The sequence below is a fragment of the Lepisma saccharinum genome, chromosome 1, assembly GCF_977018435.1.
Source record: "Lepisma saccharinum chromosome 1, izLepSacc3.1, whole genome shotgun sequence".
NCBI lineage: Eukaryota > Metazoa > Arthropoda > Insecta > Zygentoma > Lepismatidae > Lepisma > Lepisma saccharinum.
The window spans coordinates 139,256,742-139,283,480 of record NC_139229.1 but is presented as its reverse complement, the minus strand read 5'-3'; the positions used below and the strand labels follow the sequence as shown (position 1 = coordinate 139,283,480).

At 38.1% G+C, this 26,739-nt stretch overlaps 1 protein-coding gene across 1 annotated transcript in view; it reads right to left on the bottom strand.

Annotated features, from left to right (window-relative positions):
* Nucleotides 1-26,739, bottom strand: part of LOC146001573 (uncharacterized) — a 195,986-nt gene that overhangs the window by 11,366 nt on the left and 157,881 nt on the right. The window contains exons 4-8 of the mRNA XM_083139064.1: nt 19,241-19,408; nt 9,547-9,738; nt 8,615-8,791; nt 7,150-7,257; nt 2,063-2,147 (exon numbers count right to left, since the gene is read on the bottom strand). Coding sequence (XP_082995190.1) covers nt 2,063-2,147; nt 7,150-7,257; nt 8,615-8,791; nt 9,547-9,738; nt 19,241-19,408 — 730 coding nt within the window. The remainder of the gene's footprint in view (nt 1-2,062; nt 2,148-7,149; nt 7,258-8,614; nt 8,792-9,546; nt 9,739-19,240; nt 19,409-26,739) is intronic.

The window sequence follows — 26,739 nt, the reverse complement described above, 5'->3', positions numbered from 1 at the left end:
GTACCTGGGAGCAGCCACAGGGAGTAAAGGTAGCTGGAGCATGGTTCTCATCAGATCACTTCCAGAATGTGGGGTGGTACCTTTGCACACCCCTGTGTCTATCAGGTATGATGCAATACACAGAGGATAGCTTTACCTTCACTACCATTGAACCAAGGGCCTTGGAAGTAGTTTACTTTCACCCTGAGGTGAAGATAAATGTTAAGAATATTGAAACAGATTGTTCGCCTGTGTGCATCTGTGATGGCTAGTAAGTTGAATTAGTTGGTAAGGTAGAGTTGTAGAATAAGGTTTAGAATAAGGTAGAATAATTACCTTCTGCAGGTAGTGTAAAATTTCACTAACATAAAACAAAGGCTGAATACTAAACAGCATGTTTCTTTTAAAAAATAAAATCTCAAATATGTTGTAGAGACGTTTTAAACAAATACTACGCAAGTGATCACTTACAAATCAATAAAATAATTTACGTACAACTTATAGCAATGATATTTAATGTCACGCCAGCATTGGGTGATGCCAAAGAAACCTAATACAGTCTGCTCATCTTCAGTCACTAGCCCTTGACTGAAAAGAATTAAGTTTCATTAATAAAACTAATAACCGTATGAAGCAAAGTGGTACTTCAGCAACAAAATCAATTTGCTTTCTGATGAAAGGTGTTAATGGAGACAGTGCTACTGTGTCGTTGATATGAGCAGATGGCTTAATATGATTATTAAGCCAGATGTGCATTTTGAAATAGAATGTAAGAGGAAAATAGAGGCAAAAACCTTGCATCTGCTGCTCTGTCATGCCATGCACATCATAGGGTTTAACATTTACTGGACTGCTCTGAAAATGTTGTTTTTCCACATGGATTGTTTATTTTGTTGTTTTAAAAAATATATATAAAAAAATGTTTCTAAGTTTTGAAATCTACAAAACTTCCTCTTTACCCAGATATATAATACATTACATTTTCTCACATTGCTGCAAATTTATTTTAAAGAAAATGCGACATTCTAATAAAAAAATATTTGTATTTGCCTTGTAATCAAGGGGTCCTGGGTTCGATATCCGGTGGAGGCACATAGGTGTTCGGATCCCACTTTAAACTGTAGGTCCAGTCCCGATTAGCCTTACTGTGCATAAAGTGGACTTCAAACACCAAATCAATCAATCAATCAAAACAATAATAAAAGTTATTGAAAACATTTTCAGTATGTAATATAGAAATAATAAATTAAAATTAACCTATACACCATCTACTCTTCAGAATTGAAATTGTCACTAACTTGAAAGTGAGTACAAGTAAAATTCAGCAGTGACGAAAACAATATACAAGTGTCATTTAGCGGTTGGAATTTGAAAAAGGTGGTTACAAAACACAGTACAGCTAAGGATTTTCACTTCAAGCGCTGTGTCCCACATCTGAGATGTCTTAAGCAGTATATTGAATTATTTACTAGTTAAAATGAGTATAGAGTCAAAATCATGCTATGCACTCAATGCCTCTTCATCTTGCATTGAATCTTATCTTGCAAATTAACTGTATGCGATGAAATTAAAAGAAACCTCCTAGTATCAAAATCACATGGAGACTTTTAAAGTGTAAACATGGTAGATACTCCAGTAAAATTCTTGGTTGAAAGATAAATTTTTCAAATTAAAAACTGATTGACAGTGAAAACTCTTTTTGCGTCTGGGATGCAGATGAATTCATAGCAAAGAAAGACTTTTGGACATTGCTGTGTAGCTGCAGAACATTTGAGTGAGAACATCTGTTGAAGTTTCATTTTTGTGTCTGGGTGGTCGAGGGTGGTGTATAATGCATTACGAGGCGAAAACTAATTTTGTAAATAATTTTGTGATTCTGCAGCTCTATAGCCCTTACTGCATAACTACAATGAGACATCAATGAATACAATTGGAGAGATTATTAAAAATAACCAGCAGACTCACATGCAGAAAGATAGGAATTATCCCTAGATCAGTACTATAGTAGAGGAAGACCATGAAGCTACATTCATTCCCCTGAATACTTATCATGAGCTTTTCAGTGTATTTTTAAACAACTTACCGCTTTCTCAAGTACAAAATCACATATAAGATGACAGCATTCCCAATAAGAAGAACACTTATTATCAGTGTAGGCAGGAGAACATCTGAAAGAAAAAAGTTTTAAAAATGCATTAAAAATTAAACAATTTTGTTTGTGTATTATGATTACAACAATATACATTAGAATGTTCATATCTTGATCATTTTATGGTAATGAAATACAAACATACAAGTAAATTACACCCAAGCCAAGCTATCTCCCGGCACACATTGACAGCATAGAACAGACATCTTGACAAAATCTTGTTTCCCTGCTGGCCGCTTTGGGAAGGAGGGGTTCTAGGGTTGCCACTTGTTGCAGGCAGACAGGCAGCAGTGGGCCTGCTTGACTGTTTGACCACAAGTTTCTTCGTAGGTAAATGCAGCAACAGCATGTCACTGCCAGGAATGTGGGTACCGAGCTGTGATCTTCTAACTACAGCTATCAAATACTAACTTAATCATCCCTTTTTAGTTTATTTAAAAGTATTTGCATTATGAGATACATGAATAAGTTCGGCTGGCTCTTGTATTGCATATTAAGTAAAGCACCTGGTAATAGTTTAAGACTAGGAAAATTGCTTGTAATAAATGTACACCAAAATATGTACTAATATTTTATATTGTTTCCAAATTAAGATAATAACTATTACAAAATTGCAAGTATTTACACACAAAGTAGATCATACTGATTTTATGGTATATTACTTTAGATGACATATGCTACAAAATTTCTAGAAAATTATCCATTGCTGTCAGCAAAGGCATATCAAGATAAAATATTTTTATTCAGTTTAAATGAGATAACTTTTACTTCAAACTTTAGCCGTGTTTTAACCTTTTAACATAAAAGCCCGAGTATACTCGGGTTTTTAATTTCCATGAAAATATAATATCCCGAGTATATTCGGGGTAACTTCTTTTTATCCGTACACATTTTAAAAGGACGATTATACTCGTTTTTCTATGTTTCTGCATGTTTCCGCTAGATAGTGCTGTTGAAGTTGTTGTTTACTTGTCTTTCCGGTAGATGTCACTAATCTCCTTCTTTTGATGTTTATTTTCGTCTACGGCGGCGTAGGTGCGAGAATGTCAGTTCGGGTGCCTTTGCTTTCTTCCATGTTTTTTGGCGGTATTCTTCTTCTTTTGTGAAAATGGAGAGTGAAGAAGAGCTTGATATTGAGTTTAGTGGTTCAGATAGCTCCGAAGAAAGTCATGAAGAAAGTTCAGAAGAAAGTGATGTATCAGATTTATTGGAAACTGACTTTGCAAGTGCCAGACAGTGGTGTGAAATTGATACTTCTGGACAACTTCTAACTGCCCGACCACACTTTACTTTCACAGGTAAACCCGAAGTGAATTTCGAGCCACATATTGAGGATGTTATGCACTACTTTTGTCAGTTTATTGATGATGATTTTGTAGGAATTTTGGTGACTGAAACTAACAGTTATGCAAGGCAAACACTGATACGAGAATGGAAAGACACAACACTGGACGAAAAGTAATTTTTTTTATTTCACTCATACTGTTACAGAGTATTGTAAAAAACCTACCTATCAAATGTACTGGACTACGAATCCAATTTTTCGACAAATTTTGCCGTTTCGTAGATTTGTGAATTTGAAGAGAAATCTGCATTTCTCTGATAATAGTACATATGACGCTGAGAGTCATCCTCAACCAAAACTGAATAAAATATGGCCAATTTTGGATCACTTATCTACCAAATTTAAATCTGCTTGCACTCCAGAACGAGATGTGACAATTGATGAAAGTCTGATGTTATACAAAGGACAGTTGGGATGGGGCCAATATATACCTATGAAACGAGCCAGATTTGGCATCAAGTCATTCATGCTGTGTGAATCGGCAACTGGATATGTCTGGTCCCTAATAATATACACAGACGCTGGCACTAAATTTCATGAGGACTATAAAGATTTACCCATGTCATCACAAGTTGTCATGACAGTCATGAAACCCCTGCTGAATATGGGATACTGCCTAACTGTAGACAACTACTACAGTTCTCCCCAGCTTGCCAACATTTTGATATCTAATAGAACAGATGTGTATGACACTGTGCCTCTCACAAGAAAGAATATGCCTCCATAGTTTCAAAGGATAAAACTGAAGAAAGGAGAGACTGTAGCTTTCCAATGAGGTAAACTTCTTGCACTAAAGTGGAAAGACAAAAGAGATGTCTCTATGTTATTCAGTTTCCACAGTGCAGAAATGGAAACATGCAGACAAAGGAACAAAGATGTTATGAAGCCTGTGGTCGTGTTTGCATATAATGATACAATGGGAGGTGTTGATAGGGTAGATCAATACATTGCAAACAATCCATTGCCACGAAAGCGAGGTAAAAAATATTATAAAAAATATTTTTCCACCTCTTAGAACTAGCTGTGTGAAATGCCTTCATACTCTACAGAAAACATGAAGGACGGAAGAGTGCCCTTGACTTTCGTGTCGCTGTCATTGAGAAAGTGGTTGCTCATCATCAAAGAGAAGAATTTTCGCTGAAAGCAGCTGGTCGCCCCTCAGCAACGGCAACACCATTGCGACTTGTTGGTCGCCATTTTCCTCCAACTGAGAAGAAGCAAAATCCAACAAGAATGTGCAGCAGTGTGTGTGATGCTAGAGGGAAGAAGGCTAGAAGAGAATCCAGATACATGTTGAGGAATTCAGTGTAGCTTTGTGCATTGATCCATGTTTCAGGGCTTATCACACAGCCAGTAACATATAAACAATGTATTTCACGTTTAGTGGTTACATTTATACATGTTGTAGGACTAATGACAAAGTCCCTATAATAAACTGCTCACAAAAAGTTTTGCATCACCAACAAAAACTGTATTCCTGGGAAGAAAATAAACATACAATTGCTCAATCAGTACAAGAAAGAAGAAAACATGGAAAACATGGGAATGGCATGAAAAAGAACGTTCACACTAATCCAAAAAAAAGAAAAAATGACACACTGCTGAAGTAGCAAAGGGAAACAAATGGCACAACAATGCTATCTGCCTATTTGTTATGTCAGACAGGATGTTTACCACCTGGTATGTCCCCCTCGAGCTGCAATGAGGTCTTCAACACGCCGGGGCATGCTCGCATTGAGATGATCAAGGTCATCCTGTGGTAAATGATCCCATTCCTCCTGTGCTGCCAAAAGAAGCTCACGTGGAGAGTCTGGGAGCACAGGACGGTGTGCCATTGCATTCCTCAACATGGCCCAAGCATGCTCGATACAATTCATGTCTGGGCTTCCTGGCGGCCAGGGCATTCTGTTAATTTGGGCCTGCTGCAGATAATCTTGCACCACCCCTGCACGATGTGGCCGGGCATTATCATCCATGAACACAAGAGTTGGACCAATGTTCCGACGGTATGGTTCCACAGTTGTTTGTAGGATATGTCTGATGTAACGCGGTCCTGTCAGTGTCCCTTCAATTGCAATTAGGGGCGTTCGGCGGCCGTGCATAATCCCTGCCCAAACCATAATGCCACCTCCTGGGAATGGATGAACAGGTTGCACATGACGAAGTCTCTCCCGCGGTCCTACGCCTCTCCACACTCTCACACGTCTCGAATCAGGCCTCAGACAAAGCCTACATTCATCTGTAAAGAGTACACACGACCAATCTGCAGGTCCCCAATGCACATATTCGCGTGCCCACACCAAACGATCATGCTGTTGGTTTGCACTTAGAGGTTGCCGACGCATGGGTCTTCGGCAACGTAAGCCTCTTGCTCGCAGTCTATTGCGAATAGTCTGGGTCGAAACACGTACGCCTGAGGCTTGTTGGAGGTAATTTCGCAACTCATTTGCGGTCCTGGTATTGTGCCACAGGGCTGTGATTCCTAGCAAACTGTCGTGGGCTGGTGTTGTTACCCGTGGTCGACCTGAACGGTGGCGATCTGCTACTGTCCCACTGTCTGTGTACCTTCTCCATGTTCTGCTGACATCGCTCTGTGCGATTCCCATCGTCGCGGCTACCGCCCGTTGTGACATCCCACTCTCCACGAAGGCGATAACCCTTGCCCGATCGAACTGCGATATTGTACGCCTGGGCATGTCTACAACGCACCTTCACTACTTGAGTCTCTCTACGTAAGTGGGAGATATAGCCTTGACCATTGCCATCCACAATACTGAGATGTTCGAACACACAAATATGCTCAGCTGGTCGTGGCTGTCGTCTGAAAAGCGAGTTATGCAGGGTTTAATGGGTATCTTGCACAGCACAGTGTGCTTTCTCACAGCTGGCCCAGTGGAACATGTTGTGATTGTTCTTTCTATCATTTCTTGGGTGATGCAAAACTTTTTGTGAGCAGTTTATAAACAATTGTTTTCAAGTTCACTAATTAGTGTTTCAGTGCTATTTTGTGTTTATTTTGATTATTAAAATAACTTATCTTGATGTTTTAAGAAGTTCTATTGGTAATATTTTACTCATTGATAGCACGAGTATACTCGGGATTTTATTTTAGGGGCTTTTCAGACGCATGTATCTCATTGTTGAGTTGTCAACAATCAACATTATTATAACCATTTATATTGTTCTTAACTGATTATTTCAACGGAGTAATAAAAAAATTACATTAAAATCGAAACTTTTTTTTAAAAAAATCTGTATGTTAAGAGGTTAATGTTTGAGCTGTGTTTTAAGTCCACTTTATGCACATATAGGCTAATTGGGACTAGACCTACATTTTAAAGTAGGATCTGAACCTATATATGCATCCACAAGGTATTGAACCCAGGACCCCTTGATTACAAGTAGTTGATACTGGCGTTATGCCATTGGGGAGGCATTTTACTTCAAACTGAACGACAAAAAGATTAATCTATAACAAAGTCATTTTGGCACAAACAGTTGTCTGGCTCTTAAGTTTTGCTGACGTGTTGTTTTTTTTTATCTACATATGTCCTACAGAGCAGCAGGCACTAAGCATGTCTCACCAAATGATTACATAATGCTTCTAAAACATTATTCAATTTGCATGAAAAGTTACATCTATATTCATATTGTAGAAAGTTTAAGACAATCTTACCATATACAAAGTCTGACTCCTTTGCCATAACTGCCATTTCAGATGTCATATTTTGATCTAATGACATTGATTTAAGTGTAAAGTAATTATCTACTACCATTGTTGTATCTGAAAAGGAAAGGAAATGTTTTACTAAACAACAATACTAATTATTACTTCGTAAGATTTTACAACATAAACACTACATAATTTTTCAGCCATATATATGCAAGTAAATATATCACTACAGTGATGTATCACTTAAACTTTCTAAAAGTTGTTTCTGAAAATTTGTTTGACTCTGGATGTAAAGAAAGATCTTAATTCTGGCACAGTTTGATGGTTGAAATGTTTTATAGTGCATGATGACTTTCTAATGAATATTTAATTAGTCCTAAACAATAAAATAATTATTGTCATGTCCATATTTTATGATTGAAAGCAGTGTACAAAGTGGGGATGATAGAATGGAAAATTTATGCTTTACAAAGCATTACCCAGTTATCTTAAAGATGCTGGAAAACAACCCTTTCTCTCCACATCCTTGCCCAAACTAAAAATTTTCCATTTCGAGAAGTGAATGAAAGAAAGTAGGAAGGTCCAAGAAGAAAAATGTACTGAATAATTCAAGAGGCTGTTGAATTATTCAGTACATGTTGCCCAATATTGGGAGTGATGGATGTGGGTGGACAGTTCTTACTGATATATACCAGTGCCAGATCTATAAACCCCCACCTCTGATGCATTGTTTCTTCTTATCATTCATCATTGTGTCATGGTCTTATTTTCATATCTACCTTACAGTTTTAATATTTCACCACCACTGTTTTTTTATTAGAGAAACTTAACACCATACTTGTGCTACAACTAAATGTTCAAATTTAAATACATGAATTAATTCTATTAGCAGAATCTTACAAAATAAATAATATTAACTAAGTATACATCATATCACAATCTTGCATCTGATGTACTTTTAAAATGAAAATTATAACAAAATTTATAACATTATGTGAGTTCTTAAAGTGACAGTTTTCAATCCATGTACTTATAAAGCATAACAACAGAAAAAAATATATAGATGTTCCATTTTTTCCACTTCAAGTTGGCCATTAAAGCCATGCAGCCATGTAAATCAAATACCTTGCCTATATTTATGATATCCTACACTCCATTTTATTGAAATTTCTGGGTCTGTTTGGTTCAGAAGCAATAATTCAACTTCTTCAAACAGTGTTCATCAAGTAAGCAATAAAAAGGATGCCAGTCTAACACTGTAGAAGTTGAAATACTGTAAAAACCTAACATGTGCAAGAAATATCAAAGTAAGCCAGTGGCATATTCTCGCATGCTACCTGGTTTTTACATATATATATGTAGAGTACTTATATTGTTTATCTTATTCACCTCAAATCTTTCACTTCTGAATTTCTTAGCAAATAATTCAGAACTCTTATAAATAAGGTAGGAAGTAACAAACACTTACTTGTACAGTCTGGAAGTGTATCATTCCAAGTATTCCCATGTATACACTGAAGCACACGTTCTCTACCCAGTGTATCAGGAAAGAAGAATCCAACACAACACATGAACTGTGCGTATGTGTCATTCCTATACACCAAGTAACCATCTCTTGGCTGTTCCAGTGCAGGACAACCTAAAGCTGTGGAACATATTGCCTCACATTATTGTAAAATTCTAATTATTTCGGCTAGTGTGTATTTAGCTCATTATTTGAAAAATGTGAAAAAAAATCAATACAATTTATTTCAGAGAGCCTAAACCTCATTACACAAATCAAATAAAGAGACCAAACACAATGAAACAACCATGGTCAATCCCAGGCAAGAATACAGAACTTTCAAGCAAACCACTTTTGGCTAATTGCGAAGATGAGGATGACTGATGATATGATTAAATATGAAGGGACACTCTCAAAGAAAATCCATGCCCAGGCTGGGATTCAAATCCAGGACCCTTAGCATCGTAGCATGCTGTGCTAAACACTCCACCATGGAGGTTGGCTCCAGCTTGGATATGAATGTTACTTTATGAGTGTTCTTTCATCAATTCCGAATAAACATAATTCATTATCATAGTCACACTTAGTAAAGAATGGCAACAATTAAATATCAAATAAGAAATAAAAATCCACCAGTGACAAATACAAAAGACTGAAACATCTCCACATACTCTGCATTGAAAGACTTTTAAAAAAGGCGAATGTACACAATGTGAACTTGTGTGTTTCAGTACATAGCTTACAAAATGTGTGTGTTAATCACTCATGTTCCTTATGAAAAACCAAACTGGAATTAAAAAGTTACATGTTCTACCGACTGAGTGTACATGAATACTTTTTTGTATAAATTGAAAATTTAACAGTTTTTGTTGTGAAAAAGAAAATGAAAATCTGACCTTTATAATGCATGAGGACTCCTCGTTTTGTGAAAACCCTTCTGCTGCGAGGAATGATTGTGACGTTAAGCATGTTGCTTTCAGACTCTATAACCAGCGCCTGTTCCTCATCACCACACATGGATAGTAGAGTATTTCCTTGTTCTTTTACTTCCAATCTGTCCACACAAGTCTCTTTCGATGGATCCACCGCTGGAAAGAAAATAGAAATTAAGGGTCATTTGGGAGATAAAAAACTGGAAAATTATGGCACTGATTATGCACTTGAATTAAAGAGGTGCAGGGGTTTATCTAGAATTTTCCATCTCAGAAAAATGGGAGGGGGTGGTGTAAGTTCATTTATAGGGGATGCAAGGAAAAACTTAGGAGCAAATTATCAATAATTGGGTCTCTGTGAAACATTTTAGGGGGATGTTGGAAAAAAATGGGGAGGGCTAACTACTGCAAAATATTTTGGATGTAACATGTTGTCCCAATTTATTAAAAAAGAAAGTGAGTATAGATGGGGGGATTCTGTTCCCTTGTCCCATCCTCGTATTGACATAGTCCTGGCTTAGCACTATATTTAAATTAACTATTTACTCTTCATTGTATATGGCATCCGTGCTTCAGACAGATTTATTTCCAGGCACCTTGAACTCATCTGCACAGTTTTTGTTATACTTGACCTTTTGAGGGCCAAGTCTTGCCCTGTGGTTTGTCTTTGGGTGGCGCTGATTAGCACATTGCCACAGTTTTCTGGCTCCCCAACTGTCCTTGCGATGTTAGGCAGACATCAAAAATTTTAAACTTCCACGGTTAGTATGTTACCTATTCTAAAATACACTCGAATATCAAGCAAGCATATCTTTTTATTCGCTTATACGTAATTACAGACAGCGATATTTTCTGATATTATTTCAAATGCACATTATTGACTTGTTGAAATTTCTGAAATTTGACATTAGAACAGCCTAATCTGCAAAATTTCGGGAGGGTCTTGGCGGTAAGCCTATGTCTGGCTACGCCAAGAAAGAAAGGATGTGCTCCGACCATATTATGATAGGACAAATTTATCGCCCCAAATTTGGGCGCCTCCATCTAAATCTGGCCCTGGTAAAAACAATGACTGGGAGGACTTTTGAGAACTTTCCTCCGAGTTTTGCTGAAAAACTTGAACATTTACTGCGCGGTTATCTTTGACCTTCACAATCTCATGCAATATACATGTACATGAAAACTTCAAGAGACAAAGCAATTGCTTGGCTTATCGCAAAACATTGCATGACAATGTTCGAGGTTGGGGGTTCTCATTGCAAACACGGCACATTCTAATTACATGCACGCGGCTAGTGAGTAGCAATGACAATGGCTCGGTAGCCAAGCGCAAGGAGTGATCGAATGAAGGTCCCAGGTTTGAAACTTTGCCCGGGTATTTCCTTGCGAATGTCCATTAATTTCGTCAACTATGAATTCAACCTCATCATCGCGATTAGATGAAAGAAGCTAACTCGAGCGAGTTACAAATGGCAGTCTTTTTCTCAGTCTCGCCTCTGTCTCACGTGATAACGAGTTTCAGAGATAAGGCAGTTTATAAGGTACTTCGAATGTTGCATACAATGTTTTGAGGTTCTCCCGAATATTCGTGTCTCCTTGATGACCTACTGATAATGCTGTCTTGCAATGAAGGAGTCCCAGATTTGATCCCCGGTAAGTCATCCGCAATAAAAATGAGGCGTTGTGTGTGTTGCCTAACTCTAGGCGTTGGGTTCGGCCATCGCTGAAGAGTTGGGTAACAACGTCGTATCTAAAAAATATACGAGGAGTTGTAGTGGTCCAGTCGGAAGGGCGTCTTACTGCCAAGTGGAAGTCATGGGTTCGATTCCCGAGGTGGGTGACCTCAGGTAGAGTTCTTTCGGGCAATGTCCATGCATAAAGCGGCGCTGGAAGTAAAAGCGTCCGGAGCGTGGCGAGGATCTCATCACTTTGGCCGAAATCGAGAATGTACCTCACCTCTACATCCCGTATGTGCTTTCATGCAATGCACATCTAAAGTGTTTTCTTCTTTTTGGAGACTCAAATGTTCTGTCCTCCAGAGTAAAAGGGACAAAGTATCTAAAGTTTATTTCCTTTGTTCATTCGTTTTACGCTGCATAATTAGGTGTTTAGTTGAGTTGTTAAGTCCACTTTATGCACAGAAAGGCTAATCGGGACTGGAAAGAGTTTAAATCGGATCCGAACCGCTATAGGCCTCCACCGGGTATCGAACTCGGGACCCCTTGATTACAAGGCGACGACGCTACCACTACGCCACCTGGGAAGCCCAGCTGTTTAGTTTATTTATGGAATGGTAGGAATTGCGATAATTATAAATACAATAATAAAAATCAATTCAGTCCATGGTCCCAATTAAAAAAAAATATCCGTTATTCTCTAGATCATGGAAATCGGCTCTGTTGTTTATGTAAAAAACTCAAATTTCGTTTAGAATACATTTTATGATTGGTGAGAAGGTACCCTACTGCAATTTTTCCGTCAAAGGCATAATTTCTGGATCTTCCACCAAAGTTAGAGTCCCATAGTTCAAGGCTTTAGGCTCCTGATTAACCTCTCTGCATAAAGTACGTAGAGCTCGCCTGCTGATTCCTTCACCTACAACCCTGAACAAAAATGAAACATTTAAGATCGGCTGTGGCCCAGTTGAAATACAATTCGTACATTCTAGATTGTGTCCACTTCCGCGAAGTGAAGAAGCGGTGACGTGTTTTACTCAGGGCGATCTGGTGCAATGCGACCGATCCGAAGGTCGCTCAACAAGTACGGCGTAGAAGCTTCGAATTCGTGATCTTGAACTTGTGACCTGTCGCTTTGTTATACACAAAAGGTAGCCATCTACGGATATTGGGTACTTGCACGCATTTTCAAACGTTGAAATTATCCGCTAAAGGAAGGTAATTTTATCCTGAGGTCACGCCTGTAATATAATTATGTTTTGGGTGGATTCAAGGGTGTATAAATACTGGTATTTTGAAGTGGGTTCAAACTCAGTGGTTTTAGCTCCCAACAGGGTCAGATTTAGGCATGGACACAGGGGTACCTGAATTTGGGCGGTTCTATTTTAATGTGATCGGGGTTCTTCCTTTCGCTTATGGTTAGGGAGAACAAAATCTGAACATAGCTTTTGTCTTGAGCTCCGCACTCCCTATCTCCATCCCCATCCCCTATTTATTTATTTATTATTATTATTGAACTCAACAGGTTCACACCAATTTACAGAGTTCATGTTATAGTAATACAATTTCTTATACAATACGTACATAGAATAATAATAGTGTAGATTTTCATAACATAACTTTTCCATCTATTTTTCTAGCCAATGTATTCATAACTGTTTTCTTGAATTGTGTTTTGTGTATATTACATTGTGAAAAAATCGATGCTTTTATTCTCTTTCTCTATAGCATTGTAGAACGCACTCATTCTCCAAACAGGTGCCTTTTTCATTATATTTATACGCGCTTTGTTCACATAGAATGTGCTATGCTTAGGTCGTGTTTTAGTGCTCGGAATACGTATTTTGAATTGTGAAAGCCACAGAGGAGATCGGAGTTTACTGTTAAAAAAATTCCGAATTAACATAAGGTCTCGCTCAGGTCGTCCTTCTGTGGTCAAGTCTGTCCATATGAAATTGCTCTATTAGGTTATTATATGACTCGAATCTGGGGTATTCACCTTCCAGTTTGAATTTCATGCATCGCAATAATTTTGACTGTACCCGCTCTAAATTTGCGGTGTGTTCCATATGACAGAGCCAAATTAGAGTTTTGTGCGCACTAGAGAATATAATAATAATTTTAGTGTGTGTATATTTCTGAAGCCCCTGCCCGTACGAATAATAAATCCAACAAGCTTGCAGGCTTCGCTTATTACTTTGTCCAAGTGATATCCCAGGCTACAAAAATAAATTATGGAATGTAGTTATATAAAAGTCCCGATTAGCTATCTGTGCATAAATGTGGACTTATGACAAAAACCAAACTCCTAGCGGGAGGGGTGCGTTGGCCGAGTTTGCGGATATGAGGGGGGTGCTTATGATTCTTAACTTGGGAATAGCATTCTCCCACGTCCTTCCACTCCGAGCACTGTTTGCAACACAAAACAACTTCCTTTAAAGCGTATATGAACTGTTTTTCTATTTTAGTTTACCTTATGTACAAATGAGTTACAACATTGCATCTATTACCTTATTTGATAATATACTGATTCGTTTCATTGTGAATTTTAGTTTTACAAGAACAATATTGCTTATAGAAGCGTTGATATTGGACTCATTTTTATGTAGCCTATGTGGAGAATAGGCTATGTATTCGTCGTTAACAGATGTCAAAACGAACATGCAAGTTTAAGTGTAACTCTAAGGCAAACCATACAGAGTTTAATCTAATGACAACTTTTACTCCTTTACTAAAAGAAGCTATGTAACAAATAATAATAATATTATTATTAACCGTATTACATCACACCCTTTGTAGTAAGCTCCGTACCACCGATTCCAAATCCTGATACGGATTTAATGCGGGATGAACCACTACGTGCCCCCACCGGGTATCGAACCAGAAACCTCTTCAAGTCGTGTTACCAAGCCACAATTGGGGAGGACCAGTGTGTGTGTGTGTCATACATACACTTCTTGTCCACCTGTAATTTAATGTTTTTTTTATATATAATTATTAATTTGAACAGATCAATTTTTTCTAATGTGAAAAACTGTTGAGTGCAGGAAAAAGCCTAAGCCCCAACTCCGCCACTGTAATTAAACAAATGAGTGAAATGAAATTAATTATAGGTATTTTTTACTCTTACGGCGAGCGCTCTACATGCTGGCAAGGGAAGTGGGGAGTGGGGAATACGCAGCAGACCAACCAGACAACAGCGGTGGCGCCGAGAGTTACGACGCGGCGGGAGAAAGTACTATGTGCACCTTGTTCTACAGGCTGCTCCTCGCTCCCCACTTCCCTTGCCAGCATGTAGAGCGCCCGCTGTAAGACTGGAAAAGATTGATTGATGGATTTGGTGTTTTAAGTCCACTATATGCACAGTAAGGCTAATCGGGACTGGACCTACAGTTTAAAGTGGGATCCGAATCCGGGGACTGGAAGTGAGCTGTAGTAGTTGTAGTATTAGACGATTTGTTTGTTCTATTTTCATCAGTGATTGGAAAGTTACTTTTTTAAAGAAACGAGTTAACTTACTTGGTTCATAAAGCAACCGGGTTATAGCCATTAATTTTATAACATAACTCTTACAGGTAGCCTACTTTAAAAGTAACTGCAAGCTGCTTTTACAGATAATTTCTGCTGGAAATTTTCTTTCAAACAAATTACACATAATCAATGATAATTAACTGTATTATTATAAATATATCAAGACAAACATACACGTTGATTTTTATTAATGTCTCTGGTACAGTTCATCATGTAAGTCTTTAGCCTATCTGTGCATAAAGTAGACAAAACTCAAAAAATAATGTAAGTCTTTAAAAAATGTATGGTGCTCCCTTGTGCTTAGCACCACGCCATGAAGGCGTATAGGGGGTGTGGGGGTAACGCCCCACACTTTCTTGATCCGGTCATGAGTGGAGGTGATGTGATCAGCATCACGCCCCTGACCGCCTTTACCCTCCAGGGTTTCCCCCCAGGTACCCATGTCATTCGACGCTGGGTGTCTATATATTAATATTATTAGCCTACATGATAAATTAAAAATGGCTGAACAAAACACTAAAGTCTTCAAGTAGGATTAGAAATGACAAATTACAATAAAGCGTCGATGTTCTAAATTTAGCATGCAACGAAGCCTAGGTTCTTTGCCTTAGACGATTCCACGAAATCGATTCCTTTCACCTTAGCTTCCAGAGAAGACACAGTTGGAAACAGGATTCCAAATCCAGCTCTTGCTCCACGTTACAATTTTTCAAGTTAGGTTACGTGAAGTAACTGAAAAAATAACTGTTGATAACTAGTAAACGGATTTTAAGGTACAGCACCTTTCCAAAAGTAAATGTGGGGTTAATACCGATCTTTTGAGATATGTATTTTAGGACATGAAATCAAGTAAAATGAACACACTTTGTTGCACCTTTTCGTGAGATTATCACATTTATCCCATTTTTATCTTCTCTTTGATGCTTCAGCACGTTCTTCAATCCTTTCCTTCATGTTTTTGTTAAAAAATTGGACAGAAAAATAAATGAGTTTCACTCTTCAGCAGCTACATAAAATCCTACAGTCTCATTTTGTATAGCGGAACGAGAGCTATAAAATGGTATTGTAGCCCCAATAGTTCCCAAGATAATGTAGCAAAACCCAAGAGATAAAACACAACCTTCAAGAAAACTTCTAGCAAAACCACAGTTCTCTATGCGGTCCGCGTGCATTATATATAGAAGGCGCAAAAAATAGAGCATTGAATAAAGGCATTTTATAAGCACCCTTTTTTTTTTGCACCTTTTTGAAAATATTTTCAGAACCTGTTTTTGCCTTTCCCGACCATAATTTTGCACCTTAAAATCATTTCCCTATTGATAACGTTACTTCTATCGCAAAAAGTAACTCTTTTACAGCTATAGTTATGATGGCTACTTATTTTTAAATGTAGCTAGTTACAGTTAGAATTCCTAAAAAGTAAATTACTTGTAACCGTGTTACAAGTAACTGGTTACTTCCAAACATTAGTTTTCATCATACTTTCTTCTCTTGTTTCTCTTTCTTCCTTCCTCTATTTCAATATTTGCCTCTCTCTTGCTCTTTCTGTCCCTCTATGTGCGAGTGATTCTTGCCATTTGCCTATAAACACTTCTGAACTTTCTTCATGTACGCTATCTGGTTGGATAGGAGAGAGGGCTAAGAATATTTCACAGCGAGCCAGAGCCCACACGTGCTCTTTCAGGGCAGACTCCGCCACAGACTATCGAGCAGGCTCTACTATATGGCGCTTTAACGACACATAAGTCAATATTTAGAGCCGAAAATGCCCGCTGCTTCCACTCAAATCTCGGAAACAGCTCTTTATCGCGGCCATATCCCGTAATGACACAGAGGCAACGCGGCGACTCAACGACACGTCTCGACAATGTTGGTCCTCGGTAACCCTTCATAAAATGCAGAAACGCGTGCAATAATTTACCTTAACGTTGCATCAGAAGAAATCAGGCCCTCTGGGACAGAAATATATCCTTCCGTGACACGAAAGGTTGCATGCTCTTGGTCACAAAACAAGAAGAAATCCTTCATGCAAGAAATAATATGATCTTTTCTTCATCCACTGAAAGAACGAAGTTAATGTAAACAAAATGACGTAATTTCTGGGAAGTAGTTCCTCTCCTATATGTTAGTCCTGGTGTTATTTTTCTATTAAAGGAACTTTTGATGAGACTATAAAGTTCATAATTAGAACAGGAACAGACACGACGTTTTTTTAAATTAAATCATACTAGAACGAGACTTTTCAAGGAAATAAGAATAGTTTGGGCGGCCGTACTATAGACTATTCAAAATTCAATAACAATAGATGAGAATTAAAAATTCAGTAGAAGCAGTGGTGGAACTGAATTCTCGGGGGGGAAAAATACTAGTTTGAAAAATGAACGATTTATAATTATGTAGTTAATATCTTTACCGTTTTCCTCTGGTTGTCTTAACTAATAAAAATAAGAATGTGCATTTATCTGTTCCGAAAAGAGAGCAGATTTCCTAGCATCCCCCAACAAAGAGCAAAAACGTTTAATTCGCCCAATGCCTCACGTTAATGTTTTCACATTATATTAGCGGTAGGGAATTTGCAGAACTTTGAGACCATTGAATTTATATTATGTTCTCATTTACTTTATAATACACATACATTTTATCTGCATGATATAATTACAGGCACTGTACTTTCACTTTCAGGCACCTCTCCCCCCCCCAGTTAATTCTCATTATATCAAATGGTTAATTATATTTTAGCAACAAATTCTAATTTTTCTTCATTTTGTGCCTCCCTCTCTTCGAAGTAATTATTCGCCAGTGAAGGCAGCTCCCAATAAATCTGGCCCGAAGTTTACCTACCACGAAATTCTGACGCCATTCATCAAAGGGCGGAGTGTGTGTGTTACATGTTGGTGTAAGTAGGGAAGCCGCGTAACACTAACCCTTGCCCACTGACACAGCGTAATCACAAATTTACTGCCCTAACGCACGCACGCAACGCGCAAGCAACCGACAGCTAATCAATGTTGTTATGCCGCGGCATGCCACAGATGACGATTACATCAGGCTGCTTCCCTGTATTCATGAATAATTCGCTTGATATGTACCGAGTAGGGGGGTTAGAGTTCCTACCTTTGAATTATTGAGTCAGCACAGCTAATAATTAACCATATTAAAACAAACTAATGGACATGAAATGTTAACATTCCCTCGCAAGGAGGAGAAAGGGTTTCACGTGGAGAATTCCTAGTCAAATTTTGCAAGAAATTAAAGTTACACGATATGCATAGTGTATATACAGAAAGTTATGTCCGATACTGCTTTCTCCGGGAATATACAGAAACTTCGATAGCTTTTTATTTATTAACAACTATAATAGTATCACAAACAAACGAAATCTGAAGAATTTCAAGCGAAATCGTCTGGCCTTCCCGATAACTCCAGGGTTATTTTTTTTCGGTGGAGGCACATTGCAAAGTGGTTCGGATCCCAGTTCCTATTGTAGGTCCAATCTCGATTAGCCTAGCCGGGCATAAAATTGACTTAAGAATTGATAAAAAGAAACTGAAGAAATATGATGGAAAATTTGGATCAACACGTCAAGGTGAATACAGTAAGACCCCTGTTACGCGTATTACTCTATTGTATTTGTGGGAAAGAGTTCCAGCGTCATTGAGATAACAACGCATCACCCAATGAAAAACCGCTTGGCAGGCCCTGGGTCCAAATGACTGATATTTTATTTAAAAACTTTAAAATGCATGTGTTTGGGTTTGGCGAAAAAAAAGAAAGAAGAGAGTTTGTTTTAAGTCCGTCCACTTTATGCACCGATAGGTCAATCGGGATTTGGTGTTTTTAAGTCCACTTTATGCACAGTAAACTGTAGGTTGAGTTCCGATTAGCCTTAAAGTGTGACGCGAACTGAGCAGTGTGCCTCCACCTGGTATCGAACACGGGACCCCTTAATTAGGAGAACGAGACTTGCATTGATTCAATATCATTCCCAAAATTAATGTACTGGCATTTCATTAGCAATTAATTAGTTTTGTTAGATTTCTCTAGTCTTTTTAGCAAAATTTTAAAATTCCTAAAATCGATTTTTTGACATCTAGATTATCTTATTACCTGTAGCATGCATCTACCGGTTTATATTTCCTTCCTGGTGAAATGAATTTTTAGTATAGTTATTTTTAACTCAAAAGTTCAACTATTATTGTAATAATGGTTACAGGCGATGATGTCATTTTATGAATTGCTGAGGGAGCAGGAATATAACATACGACCTGCCTCTTTCAACTCACGGAGTTCAAGTTCGCACATTTGACCTTTACGGTCATGACCACGGGCCAAGTTTGAAACGAACCGAATGCATATATCGATCGAAAGTAATAATAACTTTTGCCATAGATCACGTGCACGTTGGTCGTTTATATCGATTTCACATATTTTACATTGCATTTCGAACTTACCTCTAAGGGAAGCGTCTAGAATTGTGAGCTGGATGCGTTGGCCGATAGGCGCTCGTATCAGCCAATAACATTCCATGTCAGTGACGTAGTATTTGGGATAGCCTGGGTTGTGGATAAAACCTTCGCCGGCCAATACTTCTTCGTTGCAAAACTTCACGACGTCCGTGTCTGGAATAAGAGAGAAATTAAACATTAGACACAAAAATTTAACATGAGTCGAGCATAATTCATTTTTAGGATTTATCATAAATAGGGTTCGAGGGATGATGAAAGGTCATATTTTTTTAAATAAGGATCTTAAAGAGGTTGTTAAACACAATTGTACTCTTGATTCCATTCAGTCAAAACCAGCTGCGTTTAGTTTAATTTGGATTTTTGGCTCTTTTTTACGCTTACTTTTAATTTTCCAGTGCTGCAGCTATTTAACACACTTTAATAGTCTTGTAAGGTTTCATAACTGAATTTTGCTTCTTCACGGTCGTTTCATGTATTTATTTTTATTTGCTTTTCTCAAAATTCGAAACAAACTCAATTTTCTTTACGTCGGCTCCTGTGCAGAGAGAGATATACTAAATTCGGGATTGTCTATATCATATTTTTCACCAGCATGACCTACATTTGTCATATCCGACGTCCGGAAGGATTTTGAAGCAAAAAAGAAGATAAAGTCGTATATGCGCTACATATTGAGACATCCGAGTTGAAAAACCTGAAAATCTCACGGAAATCGCTTATTCTTCCCAAGCGAATTATTTATACTACGTTAAATAGATTTAGTAGTGGTACTGTATCTACAGAAGATTTCTACTATACTTTACTCAAAGTTTGTAAAATATTTGGTATTGGTTTAGTGCAACTTCAAAAATTTTAACAGTTTGCAGTTTCACAAAAATATTTTGATCAAAACTGAAATTTTGAAAAAAAAATAGTATTATTGTTTTTTTGTACTCAATAATTTATTTTAAAAGATCATTATTCTTGAACTGAAAATGTGTCATTTTCGAACGATTATATAGCCTGATTGTGAATATGATTGCGCTCCACATTTTTGAACAGTGTGTTCTACAGTTTCGCTAACCTTAATTGAATGTAACCTTCAAGTCAAAATAAGAATACGCTAGCACAGTGGTTTCCAAAATGGGCGCCTCGAAATGTCCCAATATTTTCACTGAAATGACACTTACTTGTTGGCCTAAACATGGTTTTAGTACTTTGTACACATAAAATGTTTCCGATTTTAAAATATGTATCTATTTTTTAAGTTCAGGCAAGCAACCTAACCACACTAACTGAGCGTTCCAAGCGTTAAATAGGCCTACATTCTGGCTTGGGCACCGCGGAAAAATCCTGAAACACTGAGGGCGCCGTGAAAATAAAAAGTTTGGGAACCCCTGTCCTAGCACTTTGAGGTTTCCTTCCTTAACTTCAGTAGTTTAAACCACTGAACATAGAGACGTATCGAATTATTCAAGTACTTTCACCACAGTACAGTGACGCTTTGTCACTTATGGAAACTTCAGGTTTATGTTTTGATACCCAACGTAATTTTATAGGTCACTTTTTAAAATACATTTCTATAGCTAATTTTTAATAACTATTTACTTTGTCATCACCTTCCCAGCCATAACCATATAGCAGACACTGGGGCAATTAAACTGCGCAAGCCTATAACAACAATTGTTTGGTTGTTGTTTGCTGTTAATTTTTCACCTTGTAACCATGTCCCCCCAGTGACTATGCCTCTATACTGCACGACTAGGTCTAAAAGCATTAATGAGGAAAACCCTGGCAGATTCGCGTACAGGGGAAGCTGATGAAGCTACAGCTCGTCCCGAAATTGAGAAAATAAAAAAAATCAAAATCAAACGAAAGCAGTAAGAACTCTGGAAGAACCAAAGTGGTAAATGCAAACCCACCTTAAATACCACGACTGCCATTTTTATCTTTGAATAACTCAACACGAAAGTTAAAAATTGTAATTACGAAATATTTTATAGTGTGTAACGCCCACCCTCTAGAACGCAGCGATGTATTTTACAATTCCAGCACCCCGAGGGGGAAAAAAATCCCGCGTACACTAGTGCCTATCAAAGCATGCGTAATGGAATATTTCAGGTCAAACTAACTTGCAAACCAACCACGCTCTGTTGATTCACTGTGTTCAAACATTGGAAACAATCATCGCGCGTGCCAGTAGCGTACGCAGGATTTCATCAAGGGGGTAAAGGTTACTTCTAAAGCTTTCTCCAAATTCACATTACCATTGTTTTATTATACTTTAATTAAATAATAATACTACTACTAATAATAATAATAATTAATAATACTTGTAATTTATTAATTAGTTGAATTACTACTAATAATACTACTAATACCACTACTACTATTAAGTAGTAGAGATCTGTTATACATACGTAAATATAGTATTTATGAAAGGAATAGAACGAAACTACTTTTAGTCATTCGATTTTGAAAAATTCTAGGAGCATTCTTTTGTTTCTTTGATACGAAATAATTGTCTAGTCAACGAGGTGAGCCATTTTAGTGAGAAGAAAATCCATAAAAACAAGAAAATATATTAAAATAATCAAAGTATGGAATTCATCCAAGGAGCTGAGATGGTCTGGTCGGTAGGGCGTCTGACAACCACGCGGGAAATCAGGGTTCGATTCCCGGGATTGGTTGGAATTTTTCAGCTCTTGTCGCCGCATAAGTGTTCCCGATAATTCACATCTGGAAATGGTCTCGCTGTTCTTACCAACAAAACATTTTACAATAGTTAATGTCGTTTGAAATCAGAAATTTAAACGTGCCAGTGTAAACAAAGGGAAGGTGGACTGGTGGCCGTGTATTCTTGCCCGGCTATGCATTACCCGCTTACAACGAACCAAGAACTTTCTTTAGTTAATGCTCATTGTTCACACACACACAAAAAATACATGTTCATTGAACATTGATGCAGCTGAGATACAAAACAACTTTTTTTCTCTTCAAAATCAAAGGTGTCCTCATATTTTATTTTCAAGAATTCGTGTTTATATTCAAGGCATTCACTCTGAAAGGCGCGTGTGCTTAGAATGCTTTTCTCCATGCTGCATGGGAATAACTATTCAAATTATTATTATTATTATTATTAGTAGTAGTAGTAGTATTGTCGCAGATCTTTGACTGTGATAAATTGGCCATTTTTAATTTTCTTCACAGCATTTTTCATAATATTTCAAAAGCTCAAGGGGGAGGGGTTAAACCCCGTAACCCTTCCTTGCGTACGCCACTGGCGCGTGCAACCAAGAATAAGCTAAGTTCCAGCTTTCGCGAATGTGGTAAGTTGATACAACAGCCACTAATTTATTGCAGCTGAGTTAGCAAACGAGCGTAAACACAGACAACCGCAAAAGAGTCCCTCTGTGGCCAACCACAACAATGAGACGTGCTGAAGCAAGCTAGTTCCAGCAGCTGATTTATGGCAACGCAGAGCACCGTAACCAAATGCAAATCTTCACAAATCACGCCCGATTTATGCTTCTTCCGGGGCCATCAATAATATCCCTCGCAGCTTTGCCTTGTCGGGGTTGACAAAATCATAATTTAATGGCAGGCTACAGCCTGGATACCCTGCGAATGGTGCAATTAAACGTTTCAATATAGACTCAAGTAATAAACGTTTGCACCCAGATCTGTATCTGCAGCAACACTGATCGTGTTAAAATATAAACTACCGCTTTCCCCCTTATATTTTATCATTCTCGCAACATGTGCAAGGCGAGCGAGATGCATGGCAAAATAGATGAACATCTGCCAACCAGCTGGGTAGCTCCAGCAGGTATCTTCAATAAGTTATTCCAATGGGGCGATTGGGAATCCTTATTTGAGGAATATGTGTGGTCTATTGATCATAACTCACCCCCTGTACATTTCCATATGAAATGCAGGGTTTTAGGGTGCCTTGGAGCATGAGGGATCAGGCAGGCTGCTGAAAAACTACGTTCTTTTGCCAGTTAGCCATTGTAACAGCTTTCCACAGACCGCCAAAAAGTAAGCAATCAATCCACTGTTTCAGTTCATTCGAACATCCAAATGATACATTAACACAATACTCCGAAAGATATACGAATTGTACTGTGCTATATTTTAACATCGCACTCGACAGTTGTGTACGACGCAGTCGGTCTGCTTTGAACAAAGTTCCTTATCTATTGCGATGAACGCAATGCCAAAAAGGAGACGAAACAGTGAAAACAAATAATTTAAATAATTCATTATCGAAGTTTATAGAGATTTATTACAAAAAGTAAGAATTCCCTTCGTCTTTCGCAAATTGCAGATGTATGTTCCCATTACTTTGTCGAAAGAAGGGCAAACATTGTGATGAAATGATTGTACAGCATGGAAGTTTTCAATGAGGCCTTTCGTAGATTCAACGCACAGTGCCAACGCTAAAGCGAGGCAGGAACGGGTCATATGTAATATAAAAATATTTTGTACAACTTGAATTTCTGGGAACTTTTACAAACAGAACATCGAAAGCACGACGTGTCTAAAGAGGGCCCCTATCAAATTTTAAGTAATAGGTACTAATGAAAATTAATTTCCTTCTGAGGTATAATTGTTAGTTTTTCTAATAACATGACATTTCTTATATGCAAATGTTATTTATTTATTTGCTTCCTACTATCAGTAGTCGCAGAAAAACGCTTGTTGAAGAGTAAGGCAAGTCTAAGTTTAGTAGATGTTCCGATTTGCTTCGTTAGCACACATTTAGATAAAAATCAATTTCACAATATGGTAGCCCCAGTCCAGTGACTTACCCTGATCCTCCCTGCGGGTGTCCGTGTCCAGTCATATCATTAACCATTTATAGTGAGATACGAGTTATGCAAGTAACTGTAGATACAGTTAGTGCTGAATACTAGGTGTAAAATGATATGGAGGAATTGTGGGGGAAAGTTATGAATGTGTGACATGAAATGGACACGAGCTGCAACGACGGATACAACAGAGCTGTTGCAAGAACCTTGGGAATGTCTACGGATGTTTATTGCAAACTTGATTGGGATCCTTCGAAAGACCTGCGTCACGTAATTGAGTGCAAAGAGGGAATTAATGCTTGTTATTCAGATCACAGCAGCTGTTTACGGATTTTATGCAGCCCTCGTCGTCCTATCTCCAAGGCTGATGAATGTTCTAGATTGATGAATGTTCTAGATACGGAAGATATCTTTAAGCCTTCTTGCAGGACCTCCCCGATGGTGTAGTGGCAACGACGCTTTGTAATCAAAGGTTCCCGGGTTCCAGACCCGCTGGAGACAAGTAGTGGTTCGGATCTTAAAGTGCAAATACAGTCCCGATTAGCCTTTCTGTGCATAAAGTGGTCTTAAAAAACAAACAAGCTAGAAAAAGCCTTGTTGCATACAAATTCCCAGGACTTTCAACAATTGCGTGCTGTTGCTGTGGGCATAGGCGTTCGCACGGGAGACCCGGGGGGGGGGGGGGGGAATTGCCTCCCCTAATCATGGACGTCCGCAGATTTTTTTCCACGAAGGTAGAAGCAAGGTATTTTTCCATGGGATATATTACCCCGATAATAGTGTTGCCCCCTCAAAAACACCACTTTGATTCGAAATTATCGCATTAATGTAAATTACTAAGACTGAAATCACATTACACGTGTGAAATGTATACTTTAGGTTGACATTAAATTTCTAAGCGGGATGTATGACCACAGATAGTAGTATCTATAATTATTTTTATCCTTGTAGATTTCTATTTTTATTAATCATCATGGCCATCCTTGCCCTCCCCTTCCAGACGTCCATATCCCTACATTATTATACTTGCCCCTAGAAATTTAGTGTAGAGGAATCTTCTCGCTGTTATTAAATTATATTATACTCTTAAAGAAATTAAGTATTTTCAAGCCGATTAAGTTCAAAGCAACTGCGGGGGAAGGAGGTGCAGTGGCGCAACCACAGAGGGGCAATTGGCATTGCCGCTCCCCAACCTTGGACGAAAATCAATTCTAGGGGAGCAAGGGGGAGGGGGGAAATTGAGGTAAAGGAAAGCAAGACTAGTAGAATCTAATAGTAGCAGAACAAAAGGATACTCAAGATGGAATTAGTTTTGACGTCTTTCTTGCATTATTTCTTCAAGGCGGCCAGCACCTGTAGGGGGCACAAAGGGGAAATTGCCATCATCGATATCAAATTTTATACAAATAAAAATACATTACGTAAAATTTTCTTGCTCGCTTCGCTCACAGCATCCGCTTTTCTCACAGTCTTTAAAGTTTAGAGCAGTAGCTAGGGGGCGGTGGGAGTTAACCTGGGCGCCGAACGACCTACATGAAAAAGATTGCAAAAGAGAATGCCATGGCGCCCGATGGTATTTTTTGTGTCATACTAAATCAATATTGTTTTCAGCTTGCAAAAAATTTGGATTTAAAAGATTTCTTGCTACCTTCTTGTTTTTTATAATGCATTGTAAATTACCAGAGAGAGAAGTTATAACTACCAAGTGCTTCAGATTCTTGCCAATTTCAGAGACAATTTATTTATTTATTCGTTAAGGTACCTATATGTTGCTGCATTATATAAACACACATGTATGTATGTATATATGTAATGTATATACATATACCCATCAATGCAATGAAATTAAAGTATAACAGTGAGACAAAATGAGGTTTTTCTTTCCTGACTGAACTTTCATCAAGAGGGTCTGCGCCAGTGGCGTAGCGTTATAGTACGCCCGGCGTTCCCAGATTTAAAATTTCAAAAATGCTTAAATGCTGTGATTATAAAGTAAAACGTGACTAATTTCATATATGTTTGACCTTCATGGCATTATAATGGCTATTTTTCGCGATCCGCTTGCAACGCTCCACTCTCAACACTCGTTCTAGCATCTCTTTTCAATGCCTTTCCCGGCCGGACGCCGAGCAGGTTTGGCGTACAGGACTCCTATATTCCTTGCTGCCTTTATGGAGGGAAAGCTTCCATTTCTACAGCACGCGCGTAAATAGGCTCTCTTACGCCAGCGTACGAGAGGTCTACCGTGATTGGTTCATGTGACCCTTCCTGCCTTCTGAAGCAGACGACAGAGGCAGAATTCCTACCCGGTTCTTCGCTCTTCGCGCTCATGCAACTCTTGTTGTGTGATGCTACAATACGCAATATTGACTGACGTAACTTTACCAATCTCAAATATACTGCTTCTTAATGGCCACTGCATTGTATAATTTATCGCACGAACAGCGATGTGTATTAGAAACTAAAAGATCAACACAGTTTTTGTCAAATAAGTTGGTGAAGTCCTCGTGATAGAAATTCAGCCTGTGGCTGCTCTACCACTTAACCCGCAAAACTATTATTTTTTTTATTGTATTTTTTCGTTATTATCTAACTACTTAATATTGTGTGAATGGAAATGTTTAGCATTCATTTGAAAACTCTTAACATCGAATGGTCTCTGGAGAAAATTATTTTAAAATGTTTATCAGC